The sequence below is a fragment of the Alosa sapidissima genome, chromosome 12 (genome assembly GCF_018492685.1).
Source record: "Alosa sapidissima isolate fAloSap1 chromosome 12, fAloSap1.pri, whole genome shotgun sequence".
In the NCBI taxonomy this organism is placed as follows: Eukaryota; Metazoa; Chordata; class Actinopteri; order Clupeiformes; family Clupeidae; genus Alosa; species Alosa sapidissima.
In genome coordinates, this window is record NC_055968.1 from 3046715 (window position 1) to 3065000 (window position 18286).

An 18286-nucleotide genomic window follows, 5' to 3' on the forward strand; every position below is an offset into this window, starting at 1 on the left:
TTGGCATACTGTTAATCAGGAGTACATCATACAGAAAGAAACAGTTGATGTGCCCATACTTATGGCTAACACTCTAACATGGCTAACATTCTAATGGGCTGAGGTAGAAATCTTTTGAATGTTAACAATAGTCATGTCAGTTCTTATTTTGGGACTTTTTAATGTGCTAATGATTGACAAAGCTCGTTTTAATGTAGCTCCCTCACTTCTGGCAAGTTCAAATTTTTCATAGTCCCAAAATGTGTGATGCTGCAGAACATACTGTACTGTATGCTAAAAGTTTGTGTTGATCGCATGGAGAGAAAAAAAAAACCAACAACACCCAGGTAAGACGATGGACACAAACATGACTTCATTTCCCAGTACAGTTTAAGTAATTTGTAAATATATAGCAAAAAGGAAGTTCTTTTTAAGAAGATGTTATAGAATTGCTCATAAAGACATTGTTACCAGGTAGGTAAATTGAATAAACCCATTATAAACTATTAAGAACAAATTATTTTATTGAAAAGTTATGTCTTAATTTCTAGGTAAAATATGATTAAACCTGGGCTGTTATCAATATGAACCTTGGATAATGGGCAATACAGAAGATTTTTTTTCCCACTAAGAATTACTTGGAAAGTACACAGTTCAATCTTGAGTCATTACCAGCATAAACCACTCACAACTCCATGGTTTTTAGTTGAGTTGACAGGTAATAGTGGATGTTTTTCTTATCTGTGCTGTAGTCTTTCTGTACTTATTTATGTATTACCTGTTGTATTTACCCAATAATGCTGTATTTATTGGTAATAGTTGAGGTGTTAGTATGTCCCAATTACCCAATAATATACTTTATTTACTAGGTAAAAAGTCATCAGGGGACTGTAAAAGGTTGTCAGTGCTAACATAAGACTTTTCTTCATATGGCCCCTGCTCTGCTTGTTGTCTATATGGGAAGAGTGGAGGGCAGAGTAGAAAGGGTGGGGCTGGGATGTGAGTTGGAGAAGGAAAGAGAGGAGAAGAAAATATGCCCAGACACAGAAATAAAGCATAGCATCTTTATTTCTCTTTTTCTTGTAGTTGTTGTTGTCGTCGTCATTGTTGTTGCATAGGAAATGCACGTATTACTTGCAATAATTGAGTCTGAGTGGACGTGGTCACACGAATGAGCAGAGAGAGGGATGAAATCACCACACTAAAGTCCATGAACAACAGTTTGAAAAGACTCAAAGAAACAAACAAACAAAATGGAAGACTGTTAAGTCAGGACATCAGAGGGGGAAACACCAGTCACGTTCAAACAAAGAACAGAGTGAGATTCAACTAATAGTGTAGTCTGACAACACTAAACAACTGAATGAACAGACCAAACAAACAAACAAACTAACAAACAGCTGCTCATGGTAACCATTCGCTTCAGTACAAGTGTAATAGAGGCACAAGGTTTTTCGCTTTTTCATCGGAAACTGCAGTGTTATTAGAGGGAAGTGTGTCATGTGGCAGATGAACCAATGAGTGTTGTGGTCATGGAAGTGTTCCTAATCCAGTGGTTCAGTCTTCATCTATCCAACACTCATGCCCTCTGGCCGCTGGGATTGTCCTCATCAGAAACACTGAGTTGTCACAGAATCTTGTCACAGTCATGATGGGCATCTAATCAAGAGAATCTACTCCTGCTGCAGTTATGGCACTGACTTGGTTTGGATTCATACTGACATTTATGCATATATTTTGATTATCAAAATGAGCTGAGACACCATTAATGAATGTGTGTTGTTCTGGCAGTAAATCACTCTGTACAAAGTGATTTAGCTATGAGAACAGAATCTGTACTATCAGAGGAACAGTAATCATATGTGTACAAAAGTAGAATGGCCCAATGGCCTCAGTATTACTGTGACCTAAATGACAGCAGGTCATGTAGTTCTTGTGATCTACTTGTGTCTACATTGATCCTCTTACAGGAGTCTCTGGCCATATGCCACAAGTGAAACATTTACAGGCCATGTAAAATAGGGTAGCTACACATTAGACATGCAACTGCAGAGGTTCTCGGCCCATGAAGCCTCCTGTGTATTACACAAAAACTGGGCTTTGTACACCAGCTAAAGATTGTCAAAGAAGTGTCGGGATTTCACCAAGACTGAACACCTGGACTAGAGGGACAATACTCAGGAGGGGGAGGCATGGGTGACCACAACATAGGTGGAGTGATGGGCTAAATGGAGACGAGCAGACAAATATTACTATCTCCAGTATATATCCAAATATTGTCTATGTGACTCTGAAACAATGGATTCAAAATAAACAATTTGGCTATGTTCACACTGTTAAGTTAAATTCAATTTGTTTGCCTATCCAATTGAAATTAAAAGTTTGAACAGTCGAAGCATACTGAATATTTGGCAGAATATTTAACGATGTGTTTGTGGAATCTGTCAACTGTTGGCCTACTACAGATAACATAGCTCCATCTGTCACTGCTAATTCTGGTGTATTAATGCCCCAGTGATAAAGACCCATTCATAAAGCATAAATTAACATAATTCTTTAGCCCATCTTCACTGCTGATCAACACTTTTGTTTTTCATGAGTAAGCAATTTTCCTTAAAGTCCAAGAGTGAAATTGTGGCTTTTCAAATACCTTCCACTTGGTCTACATTATAACAATCTGTATGTAACAGGAAATGAACAGACTGACTGGACACAAATAACTGATCTGATCACTTCTGAGCAATAGTGCAGAAAGGCAGTTCTACAGACCAGATTTGAAACTTAAACTGGAATTTTCTGTAGTCTGAACATAGCCTTTGAGGCATGGAGTTGGGTGAAGGTGAAGTTAAGAAAAGTGTTGAAAAGAGGTCAAAGACTAAAATAATGTCCTGTTGTTTTCACAGATTTTCTTTAGTCATTCACAACAACTTACTAGGCGATTATGGAGCATGCAATTACATTTTCATGATTATTGTACAATAGCTATAATCAGAGGGATCTGACAGACAGCGAAGGCTACTGGTGTTGAGAATTTGAAACAATTACAAACAGTTTTGTTTTCATTATTCAGAGAGCAATATAATACGGTGTTAACAGGCACTACATATTTTAAATATATCAGGTAATATGCTGGTTTGTTCATTTCCTTTGATTTTAAAATAAATTGTCTTGAAAAAATAAACAACAGTAAAAGAAGGCTGAAAGGCTGAAATCAAAAGTAGATACCAAACCTTAGCATCTCAGAATCTCAGCATTTTATTCATCAGTGCATAGTTTCCATGCAGATCAATCTGCTGTTAATATGCTGTCAGAGAAGCAGGGTACTGGAAGTCCAAATTGTCACATTTCCATTTGTCTCCATTTTAGAGGCCAGCGATAGCACCATGTAATGCTTTTGAGAAAGAAAGAAACTATGTAATGCTTCAGTTGCACCATCAGAATTTAGGCTGTGTACCTGGATGCAAGTTCAATCCCTGTTTCGGTTATTCTCCTTCTTAGGATAAAAGATTGAACTCTATTTCATAAGCCTAGAACAGGGGTTTTCAACCTTATAGGATGTGTTTTCCTCTTTTTGACTGAATTTATGTCCCCCAATTCTCTATTGAAAATCCACTGAGAAAAAAAAACACTTTCTCACTGGCCGTTTGCATCTAGAAATCGAAGCTGAACTCCCTTGACAAGAGTGTTGGCATCAACTCAGAATGGCCACACCTTACAGGTTGAAAACCCCTGGCTTAGACAGCTAGTCTGAGCAGCACAGTCAACTGACTAGGTTTGGGCAAAAAAACTAGGACAGGGGCGTGAATGGTTATCAGAATAATGATTGCAGCTCTTTATGGATTGTCAAGAAGCAGAAGGACTTCACATGGTCATCAATATTGCTCAACACTCAGCATGGCAATGCAATAACCAGCGGTGTAGGCTTCCATTACTTTTATCTCAATGTGTTATTTTCACATGTTGTCTTTGTATTCATTGGATTTCTTTTTTCGATTTGTATTTCTATGTATGTTGAGATTATTGTTTAGAACTACCCTGTTAACAGTTCAAATGAATAATTCTGCCTCGATTCTTACTTCACATCCTTCACAGCTTTCCTTCATTGATCAAAAGTGAGTATTTCACGCATAACAGATAGACACTACAAAAGCCTACAAGAACTGGGAAACACTGACAACAAAGGCATCTGATGCATACCTCCATGCCTCTATCAATAATCCCCATGTTATTTGGCAGAAACCTTTGGACAAGAGTCAACCGATCAGCTCTAAACATTTCCAGGGGAACACATAAAAACTGAAGATCCAGAACAGAGAGCAAAACTTGAGAGGCAATGCTTGACTTTTTCTGTCTCCTCTGGCTACCTGACACCTTCTTAAAATAGGCAATCATACATAAATCAGATCACATGACAGGATTTCACAAGAATTTTAGACAGGTGTCATTTGTAAGATAACCAGCTTGAAGGAATTGGCTAGACTAATCTGGTTATGGTAGTGATGCGGATGGAACTCAACACATCTAAATCAATCAATGAAAGAATGAGTACTATTTGGCAACATAAGTTTGGAGAAAATAAATAGAACAAATAGATAGAAAACAGTGGTGCAAGTATTAGGAAAAAAGATGTACATAGATGTGCATTTGCTGTGGTTCTGTGTAAATTTGTAGTGATTTACTGTATCAGGGTTAATGATATGACTGAGAGTTTCGCTGTACAACTTGCAAGGACATTTATAGATTTACCTTCCAGGTGTATCATAAGAATATTAAGAATATTTAATATACATCCTGGCATACTGCTCCTGTCCAAAGGTTTATAATGTAAAATTGAAGATGTTCAACCCAACCAAAGATGGAAAACTCACCTGGGCTGTAATATTGGTGATAATTCACTGATTCTATGTGTGTTTTACAAAAGAAGCTCAGCTATGTGAGTGCTGAAAGATGGAGAGTGAGGGTGCTGTGATTGACCGTTCAGCTCAGAGAGAGTGGTTAGTGGAGGTGGGGAGAAGGAGAAAGAATGTGAAAAGAAAAAAATAATCATGTTGCATATCAAGCTGTTTATTTTTTTCCTGCATGGAATGGTGAACACAAAAAAGATGCCTAGATGCACTTATAATAGGGGCATCCTTTGGCTGTCTATGTTATTGTCTTCTGCCTAAACTAATTTTTAAATGCAAAAAACACTCTTTTTCCTTACCAACATCCTCAGAGTTACCTACTGTGGATTTATCTTTATCAACACTGATGCAACAAATAACCTTCAAAACATACAGCATACTTGTCACATCCATTTACAATAGGGTTTTCACCTCATTTCCCTATACTTTTCAAGTACAGGGATATTCCATACCACTGAAAAAAAGAGAAAAAGTCTTTAAATACATACAAAAAAGGAAAGCAAAACAAAAAAAGAAGAACAGGAAAGTTTTCAACTTAAATCCAGTTCCCCGAGAACAAACAAAGGAAACAAAAACAATTCTATTAATGTGGCCTTAATACAAACAATCAGAAAATTCACAACACTAGTTTTTTCCTCATTTAATCAATGTTACAAAAATCTTGCATTATAAAATAGGGCAGCTTTAAAATCAGTGTAATTAATAAAACTATACAACATACAAACAACATCTCCCACAGTCAGGTGCACCTGCCCTGCTGGCCTCACTGCTCTTCTCTGCTCAGTTGCTGACTGAAGCTTCTTTGTTTGTTTGTCGTCTCTTTCCATGCACTCCACTATTCCTATTTCCCAAACTAAATAACACACACAACACAAGAACAAAATGAACTGCCCAAACTATTGCTTTTATATTCCTTTTCTTTTGTCTTTCTTTAAAAAGGGTGCAATTTTGTCATATCTTACACACACAGCCAAATCTTACTGATTAGATGATAGGCTGCTTTAGTGACACAAAATGTCCGTGCAATTATTTTTCCCTTCGCACTTTTAGGCCATTAAGGCCATTAATATTCCTAAGAATTTTTCACAATTGTCATTTAGTTTTTATTTAGTGCAGATAATTAAGTAATGCCCAACTCATGTCTAAAGGGTAGGCAAGAACAACAACAAAACAAAACTGTCACACTAGAAAAAAGCACAACCCACGCATGTGTAACTGTTAAACCATCACATCAGACATCTGGGGAAAACGTCCCCATATTCAAAATGATTTTTTTGTAAATGATATATGTTGTAGACAGGAAACAGGTAAACAATTAAAATAGCTTGGAAGTTTGTTAAAAATGTACATAAATGTGGGCGATTACTTCCTCCTGGACGTCATTAGTTTGCTTTGAAAGTGTGTTATTTTTGTGATGAAGAGGAAGTTTCCTTGTTTAAGGCTCACATGTGACTAAAAGGTAATTGAAACAAATCATTTATGGTCAGCTTTACCATTACTGTAGGTATAAAGGAAACTGGATATCCGTAAAGGCTGAATGGACACAACCACGCCAGGCTCTTCCATGATGGGACTGAGGGTGGGATGGGGTGTCAGACAAGCTGACAACTGGCTCTGCAGCCAATCAAGTGCAACACTAACTTTGGTTAAAAAAGTAATAATAATAATAATAATAATAATAATAATAATAATAATAATAATGACAAAGCCAGAATGCAACATAATAAAATGACTAGTGAAGAGTGCAAGCAAGTATTGCATATTTTTTTTAGCTTTTCTCATAGTTAATTTCTGGGAACAAAAACAAAAACAAAAACAAAACAAAACAAAACAAGTTGTAAAAATTAGACAATCCAAACACAAAATCTGACGCAAACGTAGATTTCTATGTAGAAATCACACCAATATTGATGAACACTGGTGCGCTAGTGTTAACACAGACAAAAGAGGATGGACAGGGAGATATTCGAATGATGAATCCTACTGAAGGGGGGTTTCTACTGTGATAGAGTTGTCCAAGTGCAGAGCCAGACAGGCATAGGTTGTGCAATGTGCACAGAAAAAGCACAGGAACACTGCTTTTCAGTGAAATGGGGTGTAGGCTTTGTGCCAGTATGTTTCAAGATCATAGTCTGCTCCACTGACAGTAATCTGACTAAAGCTTGTCAAGGTCAGTCACCTGTCCGCAGTTGAGGAAGACCTGTATGGAGGCTATGTTCTAAGACCGGGAGGCCTGAGACGGGAAGAGTAGTACTGAGCTTTAAAACTGGCAGCATCATCTTCACCACCATTATTAGACACATCCATGATCGTAAAAGTGAGAATGAGCCTAAAGGAAAATGTGAAATTCTCCACAGAGGAACTTGTGCAACAACTCATGACTAGACCATTGCTCAAGGCACATTTATGAGGAACTACAGAATTCGTGCAATTTGAGAACAGAAAATGAAATACATATTTTAAAGAAACAAAATTTGAACAAATGAAGGAAAAAATCCAGAAAGGTTGAGAACCAAAAATCGAGAGATATCTCAATATGACTAATGGTGAAGGACAGCAGGGGGGCCAATTGTCTGTTGGTAAGTGCCTTATGTCAGGATTACAATATTGTGTCTTAGCTCACACTAACTCTACAATACTTATGTAAAAATTTGCCACTAACACTAGAACATGCAGATTTTTTCATGTTTTTTTTTTTTGTTTTTACTAAATTGAGATTGACAATGAATGTGTCGGTCATGTATATATGTGTAGTATAGGAAACATAAAACAAAATCAAGAAATTAAACAAGGAGAAAAAAGTTCACTGCTTTCGAAGCAATGGAAAAGCTTCGCTCATCTGGTTGCATTCTAGTCCGATGTGGTGTTCATGTTTTGTAACATCTTTTTTAAAGGTTATGAAGAAAGTATTTATGCTACCTATCTGTTATTAAGCCCTGGCCTTAACCCAAGCCTCAAAATGAGTATTTCTTTACATTAGTGGGTATCTTGATTTTGTTTATGATGCTTGTTTGTGATGATAAAACTGAAAATTTAATAAAAATGAGAAAATTCCTGAAGATGATGTTCAAAATTTGCCCACATTCTTGATTTTGCCTGATGTGAAATTGAAAAGAAAAACCTTTCTTGTAAAAATTATGTGCTTTGTTAAAATAAGTTAATTGCTAAGCGTTTTTGTTTTCTAATGAGCTAACACAGCCATCTACTTACTTCGTACTATGTACGTACTTTGTAGCGGCTCCGAATGCTTTTAAAAATTGATTGTTTAAATGACAAAATCTCTTAAAGGGATTTTCTCTGTTCTACCAACAAATTTACACAATGAATAAACAAACAATTAAAACAGCAACAATGTAAAAGTACAACTCCCCAAAGAAATTTGTTCTACACTTCTTTCTTTTTGTACCCCAATATTTTAGAGTCCTGGAGGTGTAAATGGACTAGGAAGGAAAAAAAATTATATATATATTGTACGTATATATGAATATATATATATATATATATATATATATATATATATATATATATATATATATATATATATATATATATATACTGTTTAACAATCTTATGCAGATATTTAAAATTCCAACAGCTATCTGAAAAATTGCACTTTCCTCACTTCAGTAATCTACTGTTTGCCTTAATACCATGCCTCCAGCTCCTGGTGAAGCTTCACCCTTTTCTCCATCCTTGGATTTACTGATCATACAGACCTTTAGTAGGATATATGTTGAAATAACTGAAATAACTTTTATACAAAAACAAATATGAAATATGAACATACCTCCACGACAGGATGTTTTTTTTTCCTTTCTAACAAAAACCCTCCTGTCAAAATACACTGTGTAGCCTCTCAAAGCTTGTGTAATTTCACCTGATTTGACCGATATCAAAAACATCAACCTAAATTGTCCTCTCATCCCCTGCCCCACATCCCAGGGAAAAGTAGGAAGTCTTTGTCTCTGGTTTACTGGGATGTTTGTAATTGCTGCGATATGTCCATGAAAAGGCTCTGAAGAAAGGATGGCTTCCCTCCTCCATGCACAGCTTAGCGATGGCCAGTGGTCAGGAATATGGTGGGAGTAGGGGTGTACTGAGTGCTCTGACAGTCCTTAGGGCTATGTGAGTAGGGGGCAGTTTGGCCTATAGAGGTCTAAGAAACATTTCAGCAAACCTCTGCACTCTAACCAGTGCACAAGCCCAGCAGAGTAAGAGAATCAGACAGTTCAGGATGGGGTATGATGGAAAAACACAGAAGGAGAAACAGGAGCCCCAAACTGTGCAGGTCTCAAGTAAGCACACATACACACACACACACACACACACACACACTCAAACATACACACACACACACACACACACACACACACACACACACACACACACACACACACACACACAACACACACACACGCCAAGTGAACAAACAGCAAAAGCGGGACGAGTTCTGCCTGGTGACCTGTGTGTCAAATCAGCTATAGTCACCAGCTGAGGAAATGATTGATTATGTCAACATGTTGTCCTTCTCCAAGCCATAGAGGAGGACTAAATGAAAATGCTAATAAACGTGCACTTTTCAACAAAAAAAAATATATTGTTGCTCTCCCATGGAGATGTAGCACCTCCTGTTGAGTTGGCCTGCTACTATATATAAATATAATATATAAACCATACATATGCAATAATATATATGGGCTATATAGATATATATAGCGCATGTATGTAAGCATAAGTAGATTTCCTTTTTTTCTGAGGGGCAGGAACGGTGGTTTGTGTTCTGCTGTAGCCATGCGTCTGTCAGATGCAAGGGGTAGGGGACTTCTCTCTGTCAGACAGGTGTACAGGTAGACAGGTGAACACGGTTTGCAGGTTGCACTCATTTTGGGGCAAAGGGGTTCCTCTGGAGGGGGGTGGTGAGAGTCCAGAATCTTTAGCCCAGGTACCACTGAGAATGACAGAAAAAGAAACATACTGGCTATTATTGTTTGAATATATTTTATGCAAGGCCCTATAACAAAGAGAATCCATTCCCAACAATACCAATCCAATGCAATACCAATCAGCATGCAAATACTTCTGTATGCAGTATACATCTCTCACATGAATACTTCTGTATGCAGTATACATCTCTCACATGAATACTTCTGTATGCAGTATACATCTCTCACATGAATAAATCCATTTGTTTCATGATTTTGTTTCACAGCATATTTACATCCAATTTCTCTCACATTTACATGTATTATCTCATTTTGTTGGTGAATGGGTATAGTATACAGTCTTTCAGGTGTTTGTTTAATGGGAGAACACCGGTGTGTGTGTGTGTGTGTGTTTCTTTAGTCTTTAGGTATGGTTTAAGTAGGTGAATATTGTATGTGTGCAGTCTTATACCACTTAGAGTGCCCACTGCTTTACAGGCTTTCTCCCTTTCTCTCTGAATGCGTTTAGGACTCTGCTCTATTTCCATCTCTCCCTACATTTCTGCTTTACTCCTTTTCCCCCTCGCTCACTCACATTCTACCTTTCCTATTCTCTCCCTCTCGCTTTTCCTCCTCATTGCTATGTGATCGAGCATAGGGTGTGCTTGGTGAGGTTAGACTGCTGCTGCTCTGTAATCCTTCAGTGGAATGGCTTTATTGATTGCCCCCTGCTCCATTGTTCACATTTCCAGCCAGTGAGCCCAACTGCCTCCCCAGCCTCCCCATACTCCCCACTTCCTCCTCCCTCCATTCTCAACTTCCCCTCCCACCCAAGTTCAAGTTCATCCTGGTGTTACATCATGTCTCGTTGCCAGGGACAACCAGACAGCTGTATACGTGACTATCATTAGCAAGGGCCCTCCTATCCCTTGTATTCTCTCTTTCTTTCTCTCTCTCTCTCTCTGACTCTTGCTCTCTCTTTCCCTTGCTGTCTCTCACATCCACGCTATCCCTTCTCCTCCTCTCACTGCATTCTCCCTGGAACTCCCTCACTCTTTGTTATTCTGGTTTTGCATAGATCTGCAACACACTGCACACGCACAGTAATACTGATTCATAGTGAGAAATTATCCCGTGGCCCCTTCAATCTTCCTACACCTCTAACCACACACACACACACACATAGACATACACACACACACACACATCGAAGGCATCCACCAATCCAATTGGAGTCCTTATCAATCTGCAAAACTTTGTGGCCAATGAACTGAATGAAAGTGGTCATTAACAAGCCAAAAGTAACCCATATCTTCCCTCTTTTCTTGACTAAATGGCACATCTAAATACATCCTAACATGAAAAGCTTTAATTAAAGGATGGGGCAGATTGAAAGTATCACATACAAATTCATTGCAAATTGTTAATCAATAAGCCATAAGCCAAGATAAAAGGGCAGAGTGATAAAGGAGAGACAGAGGGAGTAGTCATCCTCACACAGGCCTCAGCTGTGCTGCTTGTTTAAATTCTATCACTTGCCACAAGCAGCGCAGGGAAAGTGGAAGGTTAGTTTTTAATCAATAGAAGTTGCTGACTCTGGACTTTCAGCTTCGGCGCAGTGCAGCTTCCTTGTGTCTTTGTCTGTTGGTTCTCAGGCACTCTCAAACCTTTACTCTCTCTGTCCTTCCCTCCCACCCTCTCTGTTCCTTGTCCTGAGAAGACATTTGTGCAAGACTAGGCTTTTTAAAGTGAGAGGGGGTAGAGACATTAAAAGAAAAGAGAGTGACAATAGAGTGAAGATGACGAAACGAAGGGACAGATGGTAAGAAAATAAGAGTTGAAGTGATATATACAGTACAGTATATATATATATATATATATATATCATGTTTTGTCATCTTGCTATATTTTCCCTTGCAATGAAGTGTCTTAGGGCGACTACTATATTATTAATGTTTAATTAATCAACTACTATTATAGTGTTGTGCAGATTGATAGGATAAGAGAAGCGACATTAATAAATGGCAACCTTGCCACCTGAGGGAATTTGTCCTGCACAGCATATGCTACAACCTATGCTTAAAACGATGAAGCCAACAACATATTACTGATAGAGTAGGCACTCAGTCAAAGACCATGATTAAGTATTCAACATCATTTTCAACTTAAAAACTAACTTCATGTCTGCAGAATGAATGTGAACACATTACTCTGCGTTGGAACTTCCTCAAAGTTAAATGTATTCATTTTCAGCCCAAAGTCCTTGTCACAACAACAAGACAGTGTGCAGTAGTTCCTTCATAATCTTACGTTTGGTTAAAATCTAATGCTTTTGGACCTACCAAAATGTATAATATACCATGGTTATGTAATATGAAGATGACAGTATTGTGCACATGATTGAGGATCTTCGCACACATTGTGAGCTCAATTTACTAAAATGTATGCACAATTGAGTGAATTGAGCTCACAATATGCACACAATTTACTTTAACGTGCCCCTTTAAGGGCTCCATAATATATTTTATACATTATTGTGTTTACATCAAAATTAGTGTGGTGTTCCTACACATTGTAGACAATGCCGTTTCCTGAGTTCTCTCTATTTTAATCAAGAGTGGTCTTACAGTAATCACCACATCAAGAAGACTGTAGAAATTCATCTGCTACTTACTTCCTACAAACATAAATATTCTGACACTGTACCAAAAAGTAAATAAATAAATAAATAAGAAACTCCCTATTAGTAAATAAATAAATAAGAGACTCCCTATTATATTCTTGAGGTATGGCAAAAATATTTAAGACTTAAAATGTTAAAGTGAAATGAGTAGACACATTGCCCTGGTGTTAATCCTTGGAGCAGATGTGGAAATTGCATAACTGAACTGAAATCGCAAGACTTAAATAATCTTTCACTGTTACCAATGCTCCTTCAGAGTTTTTTTATGGTATCTCCGGCAAAATTGCAATCTTCTCTACATAGGAGAAACTAAAAGATAACTAACTGTTTTGTTAAACATGTACATTACATGAAAAGACCTTGCAGTCTACAGAAATGAAATCACAAGCTGAGCTGAAACACCCCTCTGAACAGAACACAAACATGAGGGATCAAGGCTGGCTGGGCGCCCTGATGAATTGAAGTTATGAACTAGGTGCATCTATTCCTTACAGGAACCATGCAGGAAGACCTCGAGGACTGTTATCCCACTTCTACTACATTTCAACCACAACCATTCAATCCCCTAAAGAGATTAATATGATGACCAACACATTTCAGGATGCTGTGTTCTATTTTATTGTTTGTGTTATACCGTTAGGTATTACCACAATTTGCTGTTGTCATGGTTGAGACTGTTCAAGGTTTCTGGATGTATGGACACATTTAGGACACCTACCAGCCAATAGATATTCCTATCAATTTTCAATAATACAACAGAGGGCTGTATAGAGCAGTGTTTCGCTAGAGTGATTTCTGAAAACACTCCACACCATTTTCAACCCACAAAGGATTATTTGCAAAACAAATATAATAGTGACAAGTCAACAACTAAATCCCTAAACTAACCCTTAACAACTCCTACACACACACACTCAACCTAGGACGTCTTCTAAAGCAACATGCACACCTTATTGCCTGGTGGCCCTTCTGGAAACATTCAATTTGGGAAACATCCAATTTGAGTATGAGTTTCAGCATATGTTTGCTCACTGCATCTGAGCACCAGATCTCTGGAGCATCAGGGCTCTCTAGGTCAGTACTGAAACTACCTGCCTGCAACAGGAGCTCACGCTGATGGAATGAAAAATAGCAAACTCATTTTACACCATAAAGCACTCTCACCTAGCCTAGAAATCTGGACGCGCCCCTAGCGGCAGCAAATTACATTTGCTGCCAGGGCTAGTCTAGCAACTCTCCGTTGGCTTGTGAGCTCCAGAAATCGAAACTTAATCAGGCCAATGAAATCGTGTATAGAGTCGTTAGGTGGGCTTAACATAATGATTGATGGCAGAGTTGCAACGGTTTGGCTTGAATTCCCTGCTACTTGAAAACAAATAAGATGGATGTTGCTGTTGGCGAACAGTGTGACACGAGTTAAGCTTTTATTAAGTTGGCAAACGTTTGAACTAGCCAACTAGCTCCGCTGGTGGGAAACGCATGGGACTCATAGCGCTGCCGCTGTCCTATTGCGTGCAGAGGGAATTTGAAAGACAACTGATTATCCCGCCCCTCGGACTGAGCACTGCGAACGGTGAGTGCCCAGACCCTACATTTTAATGTGGGTCTGGCTCGTCAGGCTAACTCTCACCCATACAAACACACACATAAACACACACAGATGCACATGTATACAAAGGGATAAAAATGCCTTCCTCTTGAGGCACACTGCCTCACTGCTAAAACCACAACTTCAACAAACGTGTGGGTGCACACGCACACACACACACACGCACACACACACACACACACACACACACACACACACACACACTGACACACACAGACATTATCCTGAAATGAAGACTCCTCAAGGTGAAACTGTTTTAAGAGTTGAGGTGGGGGCCAAGGATATGGACACACAGACACAGGCACAGACAGAAGTGAAAAGACACACGCACGTCCTACTCTACCTACACAATGCAATCTCTGTCAACGTGCGCTATTGGAGAGAGGGGACAGTGTAAGAGATAGACACACAAAATTGCCTGAGACAGATAGAATCCTACAATGCATTTGAGAATCAGAGATGGAGCCTGATAAAATGAGAAAGCAGTACACTGAAAGTGAGCAGGAGAGAGAGAGAATGGTGATCGGCTGTTCTTTTAAACTTGCTGTCAATGGAACAAGTAATCTCATCATGCGCAGAAGTGCTGACTCAGGCTCCGGCTAAAGTGCCTGCGGATGAGTGTCATCTCGGAGGAATTCTGCCTCATGTAATGCAAACCAGGTTGTCCCTGAGAGCGTATACGCCAAACAGCTCCATGCCACCATTTCTATCATGCACTGGACAGGTCAAACGTTTTTGCCAGTATTTATTCAGATTTCACAGCAGCCGGGAGACAAAGCGTACTAATAGCAGTGTAGGGAATCAAGCTCTTACTACGTAATTCTCATGATCAAAACACATGATGTTTTATACTGTAAAAGGTAATAGTGATAGCTTGTTATATAAATGGTAAAGAATGATGCAGTAATTAGAATAACAGAAATGATCAGAACCTGTACCTTGCTTGTACAATTACTATGTAGTGGTATTAGTATTAGTATATAGTGGTAATGCTGGTGATTCTGCAAGTGGTTAACAGTTTACATGGAGAGTGGCTCTCAGGTTTTCCATTGTGTTCTGTAACCTTTAAAATGCTCAAGAGTCTGATTATCCATGAATTTCTTACAGTGTTGGAGTTTGAAATTAATCTCCCGTGATTAATTTTTCACAGCAAGCCGGCAGAATTGCTGCCACCTGCTGGCTCATGGTAAAACCACATAAAATGTGGAAAACAGATTCAACATTGCTACTCCCAGCCATCTGCTGAAGACTCTTTTTTATTAAGCCTTAATATAACCAGCCTCTCAGTCTGCATTTTGCAGGATGATTTAACCATTTCTGGCTCAACTGCATATATATATATATATATATATATATGTGTGACAAACATGTTATTTTGTATTTTTTATAAATTACTATTTATTGTTTTTAATATTGAGGAGGATGGTCCACCGTTTCCTAAATTGCCCAGCTACTATGAAGTGTGTGTGTGTGTGTGTGTGAGAGAGAGAGAGAGAGCCTGCTAAGTCTGTGTGTACTGTATGTGAGTGAGCACTTGAACCGATCACACAACTTTAATTGTTATATCACTATACTGTTCAAATTAGCCTTGCTATCTTGTGCTTGGGAATTGTGTGTTCGTTGTGGGTGGGTGTGTGTGTGTGTGTGGGGGGAGGGGACTTTACAGGGAGAGCTGGTTGTGTGTGTGAGTGTGTGCGGGGGGCATGGACAGGGTGACTGGACTGTTTTCTATGGGGGCATCTAAGCCTGTTACAAAGGGTTAGTGTCAATGATCCCCAAGACAGACACACACACACACACACACACACACACACACAGACAGACAGACAGACAGACAGACACAGACACACACACACGCACACAACAAATGGGTGCACTGTCCACCCACAATGCCCAAATCATTCTTTTGCCAGCTTTTCCAAACAGACACCCCCACCCAAAACATCCTCACCCCACCACACACATCATACCCTCAATCATCCTAGCTGACTGTCCAGTTGCTCTTAGACCATCGTTGCTGGGCAGCAAGGTGCTGGAATGTTTACTGTTAGTAGAGTCAACCCCTGTCCCCACCCCCATCACTTTCTCCTCTCACTCCTGCAGCCTCAGATCTAAGCACTGTGAGTAGCTTTTGGCCCTTTGCAGCCCACAGCCCATAGGTAGGCAACAGCAACAGCAGCTGAAACACACGCATGGACGGGGCAGTGGGCTTCATCACCAAGCAACTGACAATTTTCTACCTTCTAACTTCAGTCCAGGACGTAATGTACACTAAATCCTTTTTGGGATGGTGTGGTGAGTGTTCTATAGGAGACATGACATAAACTTGCGCTCACACTCACTCACACGGACGCACACACACACACACACACACACACACACATTCACACACATTGTCTCTCAGTTTGCTGTCTCTTCACAGACCAAGTCTTCATTGTTTAATGCTGAGGATTTGAAGGCCCCATATCTCAAGAGCGGGAGCAGAGAGGAAAGGCCAGGGCCACACACAAAGAAACACAAATAATACATAACGGTAAATAACAACAGCCTAGGAGACACACACCTGACACCATCTGAAGAGCCCTCTCTCTTCCACAGACATGAACACACACACACACACACACACACACACACACACACACACACACTGATATGCAGCTCATGTGGATTTCCAATTCCAGCCATTGACAGATGCCCTGTTCAGTTTTCCAGGAACACAAAGTAGTTCATAAATCATTCCAGGGGTCACAGGGGTCCCAGAGGAAAGTTTAGTGTGGGACTGTATAAGCTCATGTATACGTACACGGGGAGGCAGTGAGAGAGAGAGAGAGAGAGAGAAAGAAAGAGACTGAGAAAGAGAGGGAAAGAGTGTGGATGCATGTGTTGTGGTGGCCATACTTATTCTCCCTATAAATGAGGACTTAAATAGAGCTTTACACATGCATATCCTGCAGAGAATGTTGGAAGAGAAATCCGGCATCCAAAAGCCCAACACACCCCAGCGGGACACACAGTGCTACTACCCCACAAGCCTGTAAATATGTGTGTGTGAATGTGGATGTGTGTGTGTGTGTGTGTTTGCATGAATGTGTGTGAGAATGTGATATATGTGACCTGTGTGTACATGACATAGAGGAATGTCTGTGTGATGTGAGAGAGAGAGAGAGAGAGAGAGAGAGAGAGAGAGGACATGTTTGTGTTTGTGTGTGCATGTATGTCTCACCTGAGGCTGCTGAGGGATATTTACAAAGCTGGGGTCTCGGGGGCCCACACTGACAAAGCGCTGAGCTGGGGACGTGCTCGGCGTGGAGTAAGCTACACACACACACACACACACACACAGAGGCAGAAAACACACATACACATAGAACAGAAAGAGAGGGCAAGGTCAACACATGGCAGCAGCAAGATACATTCATGAGAGAGAGTGAGAGAGAGAGAGGGAGAGAGGGAGGTAGGGGGAGAGAGAGAAAGTAGTGTTTCAGACTTCCAAAAGGGAATCTAAATCTTCACTTTATCAAGGTACCTCTTGATAAAGTGACATACAATTATAATAGCCATATGTAGGTGTGGTGTATATAGTGTGTGTAAGTGTGTGGGAATGTGTGTGTGTGTGTGTTTGTGTGTGTGTGTGTGTGTGTAAGTGTGTGAGAATGTGTGTGTGTGTGTTTGTGTGTGTGTGTGTATTTTAGAGGTCATGTATATTGAGAAACACTATAGTGAGCTAATGTTTATTGTACTCTATCCTAAAAACTGGATGAGAGGCACTTAAATCAACCTAAATATCTTCCAACGTGACTGACTATGTGTGTGTGTATGTATGAGAGACTTACTTGGCGAGGTGGGGGAGTTGCCCCCTCCCTCGGTGGAGGTGGAGGGCGGTTTGGAGTCTGGCACGGGCAAGGGCACGGGCCGTGCCATGGGAGGGGGCGGTGGGGGGGGCAGCATCGGGGTGGGCAGGAACGGGTTGTGCACCTTTCCCTGACTGCTGCCGTTGGGCTGGAGGCGGGTGGAAGTAGAGAGAGCAGGTTGAGAAACGTCAACACACACGCCAAACATAAAACTCTGGACCTATACAAACACACAGCCGAATGCACACAAGCTAAAAAACATACACACTGACTCCCACTCCCACTGACTGTTGCTGTTGGGCTCTTGAAGAAATAGAGAGCGTTCAAAAAAATCTAAA

At 39.9% G+C, this 18286-nt stretch overlaps 1 protein-coding gene across 6 annotated transcripts in view; it reads right to left on the bottom strand.

The window, feature by feature from the left end:
* Window positions 1-8419: 8419 nt before the first annotated feature.
* The window catches only part of nfia (nuclear factor I/A), a 145909-nt gene continuing 136042 nt past the window's right edge, over window positions 8420-18286 (bottom strand). For all 6 annotated transcript variants that reach the window (XM_042056185.1, XM_042056184.1, XM_042056182.1 and 3 more), the window contains 3 exons: window positions 17931-18096; window positions 17321-17412; window positions 8420-9831 (listed from right to left, as the gene is read on the bottom strand). In XM_042056185.1, the coding sequence (XP_041912119.1) occupies window positions 9817-9831; window positions 17321-17412; window positions 17931-18096 (273 nt within the window). In that variant the 3' untranslated portion in view covers window positions 8420-9816. The remainder of the gene's footprint in view (window positions 9832-17320; window positions 17413-17930; window positions 18097-18286) is intronic.